The sequence below is a fragment of the Trachypithecus francoisi genome, unplaced genomic scaffold, assembly GCF_009764315.1.
Source record: "Trachypithecus francoisi isolate TF-2019V2 unplaced genomic scaffold, Tfra_2.0 Lachesis_group5, whole genome shotgun sequence".
NCBI lineage: Eukaryota > Metazoa > Chordata > Mammalia > Primates > Cercopithecidae > Trachypithecus > Trachypithecus francoisi.
In genome coordinates this window covers 76,046,048-76,054,422 of record NW_022681470.1, presented here as the reverse complement: position 1 = coordinate 76,054,422, position 8,375 = coordinate 76,046,048, and the positions used below count along the sequence as shown (strand labels likewise).

The following is an 8,375-nucleotide window of genomic DNA, read 5'->3' as shown; positions in this document are numbered from 1 at the left end:
ATGTGGAATCTCAGTCCCTGTCCTGATCTCTTGAATCAGAATCTTTATAAAACAAGATCCCCAGGTGGTCCAGATGTGCTTTAATGTTTGAGAAGCACTCTATATGTGAAATATGTGTTCCATTCTGGACCCTCTGAGATGTGTTAGCAGGAATGTGTGGAAGTCATCTTCTGATTGGGGGCTATTTGCATGGACAGAAGTTGGAGATAGCCCCCTAGAGTCCCATGGCCTCTGTATTTAATTTTGATAGAAAAGAAAATAAGAAAAGGGACCGTCATGAGTGGCATCTCCTGGAAGTCTTCAACTGTCCTGGTCTTTGTAGCCAGAGTTACAGAGAGAGTAGCTCTCACTCTCTTTGCTGCAGAAGAAAAGTACTTGAAGTTGACACAATTTTGGCTGTCTGTTATGTACAGAAACACTAATGGTTAAAATTACAAACATCTTTTTAAAAATGTAATTCTGTTACAAGATAAATTATGATCTAAACTTAGTTCCAAATGGAATTAAAACTGGGGTGTTTCTTTTCAAACCGTCAGTTTGTTTACGCAGTGGCTTCAGCCCTGAGCAGAATCACCTTCAAAGTGAAAAACAATTCTGGCTTAGAACTGCCAGTTCCTGTGAAGCAACCCTAGGTACCAGGATGCTCCAGGTCCTGATTTGTTTGTGTAATGTAAACTTAAACTTATGCAGTAACGTATAAATAATATATACCCAACATCTTCCATTAATTAAAAAAAGGCAAATATGTCAAGAGCCTTTGCAGAGCCAATTCCTCTTCTGACCGATATGTAAGAATCTCCAATTCCTTCTAAAATTATTTGTCAGGCCTCATGGTGCATTTCAAGATATTCTGGAAATCTTTTGATTAGAGTGGAAGAGTGTTTTAGAGACTAGGACAACATTTCTTGGCTCTCCTATCATCATAGTCTGGGAAGACTTCACTGATCGCGATGGATCTCTGACTACATGATTAGGAGGCAGACAAAATTTAAGTCTAATTTCATTTGATGTAGCATACGTGCAAGTGTTAGAGAGAGAAAGAAATATTTTCATGTTTTCTGCTAAAAAGGAAAGAATCCTTTTTGCATTTGAAATAACTCCTCTTTTTGACATTTCCCTTCCACTTCCACATACGTGAATGTGAATTGAGCCTTTGGGAATCAGAGTCCAGATTTTTCCAGGATAATCCTACAGTCATGGTGGCAACATCAACACTTGCTAAGAGCTGTATATAGAATTGAAGAAAGGTTCAATGCAGGGAGCAAGTGTTGAGGACAACCTGGCCTTACCACATGTACTCTGAACCAATGAGAAATGCTGCAGGTCTATAGAGGAGGAAAGCATGGAATCTGCAGTGTCTTTATCCATACATTCCTGTTGGGATCGTTTAATGTTTCTAGTATGAGAGAACAAGTATAGATGTTTCAAAATTCTTTCTTTTTGTACCTGTAACAGGGACATAGGTGAAAGCCAAATAGTCCATCAGCTGGCTATATTGCACATTTTAGGACATTTGAGCAGTAATAATGGCTAAATCCCTTCTTTGTACAACTCCTCCTTTCCCCCTAGAGAATGTCATGGTGCGGATAGGAAGCATGTGTTAACTGACCTGAAAATTTTTTCAGCTTGGGTTGATTTGGAGAATGAGAACTTTGTAACCTCATGTTTCATTAAAAAGAGTTACATTTGAAAACAAGTTGATTAAGTCCTAACTTGTTCCACTAACAATGAAGGGAATAAACTGAGATTAACTGCTTAATTTCCAAAATGCTGTGCTGACCAAGAGTTTGCAGATTTTTTCCCCTAAGCAGTTTCTGATTACAAAACAGCAAATATCAATAGCCACCCTCTCTTTCAGTGTTGGAAAGTAAATGACAAGAGCACATTGTACTGGTACTTTATCACAGGTATTTTTCCAAGACCAAAATTTGTTGAAAAATTATAAAGCAAACCTTCGTTTTGGGGTTTAGATGATGTATTTGAAGCCGTGATTATTTGAAGCCCTAGAAATAGGAACTGAGGGAAAGATGAAGCAGTAAACATTTTCAAATATTACCCTAGTTAGTGTAATCCACCACTCTGTAAACTTCACAATGGTGGAAACCTTATCTTTGTTGTTCATTGCCTAGTCCTCAGTACTTAGCACAGTGCCTAGCATAATACTGTATGTTCAACAAAGATCTAGTAAATGAATCAATTAACAGTGGCTCAATAAATAAGTAGCTAGGTCCAAGCTGACGGTTTACAGCAGGGATAAGCAATCATCATGTGTAACGGGCCAATTAATAAATATTTTATGTTTTGCAGGCCATATAGTCTCTGTTTGAACTACTCTGCCATTGTAGTGAAAGCAGCCATAGACAGTATATAAATGAATAAGCATGACTGTGTTCCTGTGTTCTAACAAAACTTTATTTACAAAAACAGTATTGGGCTATATTTGGCCCATGGATCATAGTTAGCTACCCCCTGGTTGATGGAATACCATGTCCTGAGGCTTTGGGGCCAACTATCCTATTGTAACTTTGTTTTCTTTCCTTGGAGTTATATAGATGATATATAGTCACTCATAAATTTCTTAGTATCTATTGTGTAAAGCACTATTGTAGGTCTATGGGGACTATATATATATAAAACATACTCTCTACCCTCAAGTAACTTTTGGTATTATAGCCTGTCTTCCAAACTCACCCATCGGATAAGTCATTTCTTATTCTAGAGACAGGCTAAGAAAAAGGTAAAGAGAGGTCAGAAACATACCAATTGATAAGTCTCCATAGATAATAAACTATCAGATATGAGGAAACATTTACCTGCAAACACATTTTAACATAATTTTCTTTCATTTACTAATTTTTTTTTTTTCTTTTTAGACAGGGTCTTGCTCTTTCACTCAGGAGGGAGTCCAGTGGCATGATCATGGCTCACTGCAACCTCGGCCTCCCCGGCTCAAGCAGTCCTCCTACCTCAGCCTCCCAAGTAGCTGGGACTTCAGGCATGCACCACCACACCCAGCTCATTTTTGCATTTTTTATAGAGATGAAGTTTTGCCATGTTGCCCAGGCTGGTCTTGAATTCCTGAGCTCAAGTGATCTACTGGCCTTGGCCTACCAAAGTACTGAGATTACAAGTGTGAGCCGCCATGCCTGGCCTCTTTTTTAAATTTTAAAGTAAACTTTCTATTGAGGTATACAATCTATGCAGAAGTAGGCTCCAACCAAAAGTGTGATTTGGAAGATTTTTTATCCTGTAACCAGCACCTAAATCAACAAATATGGTACTAGCATCTTAAAAAACCCTCATATAGGCCGGGTGCAGTGGTTCATGCCTATAATTCGATTACAGCACTTTGGGAGGCCAAGGTGGGCGGATCACAAGGTCAGGAGATCGAGACCATCCTGGCCAGCACGGTGAAACCCTGTCTCTACTAAAATACAAAAAAAAAAATAGCTGGGCATGGTGACACGTGCCTGTAGTCCCACCTACTTGGGAAGCTGAGGGAGATCGCGCCACTGCACTCCAGCCTGGCAACAGAGCAAGGCTCCATCTCAAGGAAAAAAAAAACAACTCGTATCTTTTTTCCCGACATTACCAAATATCCTCCCGCAACAAAATTAACCATTGTAGTGGCCTTAACTACATCGTCTACTTATGACACGCATCTTTTAAGAAGCTAGCCAAGAATCCAGACAACCCAAATTTTTGCTTTGGGGGCATAACCCTTGCCAACTCTCAGCCCATGTATTTCAACTGAGAATGACTCCATACCCAGGACTCCTGGGTAGATCCTGAAGTACACACCAAAGCAATCAATGCACTCTCATTTCCGACTGCCGTGTGTGTCAGAAAGAGCAGGGAGGCAGTTTCTCTCTAATTGAACTGGGAGTAACGAGGATGGAGTTCAGAAGTTCCCAGGGGCCACCGTAGAATTTCAGGAAACAGCCAGCTCCACAATCTCTGAATCTAGCTGCGCTTTGGACTAACTCTCCTTCTGTAATTTTCAGTTTAAGTAACCAGTAAGTGCTTCCTAATCCTCTTCCGTATTTATGCTTATACTAGCTTAATTTACAAGCAAAGCTCCTGTAACAGAGGTCCAGGTGAAATCTATTCTTATTGTGGCATGATTTTTAAAAATTGAACAAAAATATGATTTTTAAGAATGGGAGTAATTAAAGGAGATGGGAGGAAGAAGAGCTGGGAAATTAAACAAACCAAAAAAACAAAAAGCAAAAAACAAAGAACATGTAGTTAGAGAGGTAGGGAGAAAAACAGAAAACTGAAAACTGCAGTGGCCTGAATGCTGAGGGAGCAAATTCAAATCTTCTTCAAAGCTGTCAAATGCCTCATAGAAATAAAATATACCACAGGATTCATTTATGTATTCATTCACAAATATCTGTTGAGCACTGATGTGTGCCAGACACGCTAACGAGTACTGGAGACACATCAATGAATAAAAGAAACAGAAGTCCCTACCCTTGGGGGCGTTGGAGGCTTATATTTTTGTTAGATTGGAAAAACCATTAGACCTAATCATATGGAATAATCCTGTAGAGAGTTGTTTTGTTAAGCATGTATGGGGCAAAACACACATTTCCAAGAACATCAGGCGTGAATGATGGCCAGGAAGTGGAGGTGGTGTATGCTTGTTGCCAGGGGTTACGACGTAGCTCACAGATTTCCCTGTTACCATTTTTGTTAGTTTTTTTTTTTTTTTTTTGATCATATTAGTTTCCTTTTGAATGACACCACAGGAGTGTCATTGATTTTTTCCCCTTGAAAGCATTGAATTCCTGAGGGTTTTTTGTTTGTTTGTTTGTTTTTTGAGATGGAATCTTGCTCTGTTGCCCAGGCTGGAGTGCAGTGGCAGGATCTCGGCTCACTGCAAGCTCCGCCTCCCGGGTTCATGCCATTCTCCTGCCTCAGCCTCCCGAGTAGCTGGGACTACAGGCGCCCGCCACCACACCCCGCTAATTTTTGGTATTTGTAGTAGAGATAGGGTTTCAGCGTGTTAGCCAGGATGATCTGGATCTCCTGACCTCGTGATCCACCTGCCTCGGCCTCCCAAAGTGCTGGGATTACAGGCGTGAGCCACCAGGCCCGGCCGAATTCCTGAGGGTTTTATCAGCATTTTTACTTAGTATGATATGGGAAGGTCTCAGGTCTCTCCCATTGTCCAGTATCCAGGGCTCACACCAATCAGCACAGGGTGGGTATTTGGTGCTCCCACCCTGCCTCCTGTGAATAGCACTACAGACATGAAAAATGCTCTTAGGTTTTGGCTTATAAAATAACTAAAATGTGATGAACACAGAGAAGATGACTCTCATAATTCTGTCTCTTGTCAGATTTCCCCAAGACTGGGAAGTCTTTAGATATTTTTTGTGAGAGTTGGAGGTGATAGGGAGGTGATACCATACATACACACACTTCTGTAGGAAGGGAAGAGCCCAGTAGAAATGTCACTGATAGCTCCAACGTCAATCTTAAGTTGTATTATAATCATCTTGACAGGCAAGCATTTTATTATCTACTTGCTCAGAACTTCTGGTTGCTGTTACTGACAGCCTAAATTTCATAAATGGACTCCTAAGCAGCTAGTTAGAGCTGGGTGAATAGATCTGTCATTCACTCTCTCCGCCAGACCGCCGCCGCGCCGCCATCATGGACACCAGCCGTGTGCAGCCTATCAAGCTGGCCAGGGTCACTAAGGTCCTGGGCAGGACCGGCTCTCAGGGACAGTGCACACAGGTGCGCATGGAATTCATGGACGACACGAGCCGCTCCATCATCCGCAACGTAAAAGGCCCCGTGCGCGAGGGCGATGTGCTCACCCTGTTGGAGTCAGAGCGAGAAGCCCGGAGGTTGCGCTGAGCTTGCCTGCTCGTTGGGTCTTGGATGTTGGGTTCCACCACTTGGCCGATGGGATTGGTGTGTCACAATCTGCTCCCTTATTTTTTGCCCGCCACGCGGAATTGAGATGCTCCTTTTAAATAAAGCGGTTATGTTTCAAGTTAAAAAAAAAAAAAAAAAAAAAGATCTGTCATTCACTACGTGGCTCAGTGACAAAGAAGGATAACATATCCATACCCCAGTCCATGAGAACACTTGAGATAGGACAAGGAAGCTGCAGGAAAGTTTCTGTTTTATGGGTAGTGACTGTGTTATTCAACTATGTCACTAACTGCACAGTCACTGTGTATGATGGACATGGATTGCCAGTTTCAGCAGACTGCAATAAAACACACTAAAACTCAGCCAAACCTGACTTATTGGTGATTCAAAAGTTACTAAGAGATTTGAAATTACTGAATCAGAAGTTACTGAAGGATAAAGTGTCTTCATTTTAAAATCAATCTATCTTGTCCTCTATAGATAAATATAAATGGTTGTTCTCTATATGAAGGAATGTTAGATAAGCCAGCCAGTATTTTCTACAGATCTTGAAATGTATATATCCAGCTATAAAATGAATACAATAATATTTCAGAATGCCAATGAACTCCTGGACCCACTTGGTCTTTAACGACTCATATAAAGTTAATTTGAAAGAAGGAAATGTAGATACATTTATTTAGTCAGCCAGAAATTTCAAACATATCTACTTAATAATTAGTCTGTTATTTTGCTGAAAACAAAACATTACATTTCCAATAAGTATTCATTAGGAAAGAATATATACCTTAATTAAGACTGACTGAAAACAAACCAAGAAACCAAACCAAACCAAACAAAACAAAATTGGAATGTTAGGTGATTGTTCATCTTGGCTTGTCCTGTTCTCTTATTGTAGAATATACAGATTTTGCATATACAGATTGCTGTCCCATTTTTTCCCTTGATTTTATTTTCAAATAGAATGTATTAAAATATCCTCAAATGACAACTAATATGTAGGAGCTGGGATCTGAGCTTGAACCCAAACTCTGTTACTTTAATTTGTCTGGATGCCTGGGAAGTAGCCTATCAGAAGTTCATTTGCATAAGGAACCTAAGCATTCCCTGAGGAAGACTTATCCAGAGAAAAGGTATCTCAAAAGTAGCTCAATGGGAGACTGAGTCTACAGCAAGCAATGAGTACAATGTCTGTTATTTTCTTTGTCACCCAAAAAGTCCAATAGAGTGGTAGGCAGAAATGAATATTAGGTGGAATGAAAAGAACTTTTTGTGAATTATTGGCAATGCCACACAGCCCTCTTGTACAGTGTGAAAAGGGAAAGGGAGATGCACCACATTTTAGGGCTTACAACAGCTCAGTTTTGACATTTCCTGAGTTCTAGAGACTGCAGTCGTACTCAATATTCACCAAGTCAGACCCACAGCATCCATGTAATTGAGAACATTGCACTAAGGCACTGTCACAGCAAGGTGACTTTGGACCCATAAAGCAAGGTGGCAGCAAAGATAGTGAAGAATGTTGGATTCAAAAGGAAAGGTGAGTGACCTATGCCATATGGGAGCTCTCAGAAATAAGCATTTTGGGGCATTTGGCGGGGCCTTTAAGTCTCAAAAGAGAGGACCAGGGTGAGCCAAATAAATCTTATTTTGTTGGCAGTGTAATTTAATTTTATATACCTCAGAGATCCCACAGCTTTATCCAAATTGCATCTTTGTAAAGCCAAAAGATCAGAGAAAGGGGCAACATGATTTCCTAAGTGCTCCATTTTCTAAGAAAATACAAGACTGTATCTCTCCTTAATGACTGGTAATTAAAATCATTCAGGTAATTACGTTTAATGACTACTATCTCTCTTCATCGTAAAGCATCCGGAATGAGTCAGGAAGAAAATATTCTTGCTGAAGATAAATACACACTTGTCTATGTGTGTGTGCATCTCTCTCTACCCACCTTTTCCGGTTTCTCCCTCCTCCACAAGGAACAGGACATGCCATTATTGGCAGCGGATGGGGCAGAGCCCTCCAAGTGAATAGACAGGGGTGCAGTTAAGGGAGCTTTTATCTGGTAGATTAGACAACCACCAGTTCTATGTTCATGAGTGGCTTCCCCCATATAACTGTCAGACAAGACTCTTCGCCTGTTAGCGTCTACATTCTGTGCTTTGAAAATTACTGTCAGAATTCATGAGGCAGCACTTTATATGTGGAATCAGCTTTGCTTGGGCTCCTCTGAGTACACCCTTAAGCCCCCGCTGTTTTCAGATTGTCTTCCTTCTTTCATCACTATTTCAGGAGAATGCAAGGACCCATCAGCCACAATACACTCATTTTCACTAAGAAAACACATAGAAAAAGAATAGAGAAGATATACAAAACATAATCTGGGCCCCTGAATCCCACTGAATGACTTCATGAAGCTTCTTGGGGATTTGTTTTGGTCTCACATTGATCTTCCCTGGTGCTAGAGCTCTAAGCCA

At 40.6% G+C, this 8,375-nt stretch overlaps 1 protein-coding gene across 1 annotated transcript; it reads left to right on the top strand.

Annotated features, from left to right (window-relative positions):
• The first annotated feature begins 5,633 nt into the window (after positions 1-5,633).
• On the top strand, positions 5,634-6,037 carry LOC117075228 (40S ribosomal protein S28-like). Its single transcript, XM_033197382.1, has one exon. The coding sequence runs from the start codon at positions 5,665-5,667 to the stop codon at positions 5,872-5,874; it is 210 nt and encodes a 69-aa protein (XP_033053273.1). The 5' UTR covers positions 5,634-5,664; the 3' UTR covers positions 5,875-6,037.
• The last annotated feature ends 2,338 nt before the right edge of the window (positions 6,038-8,375 follow it).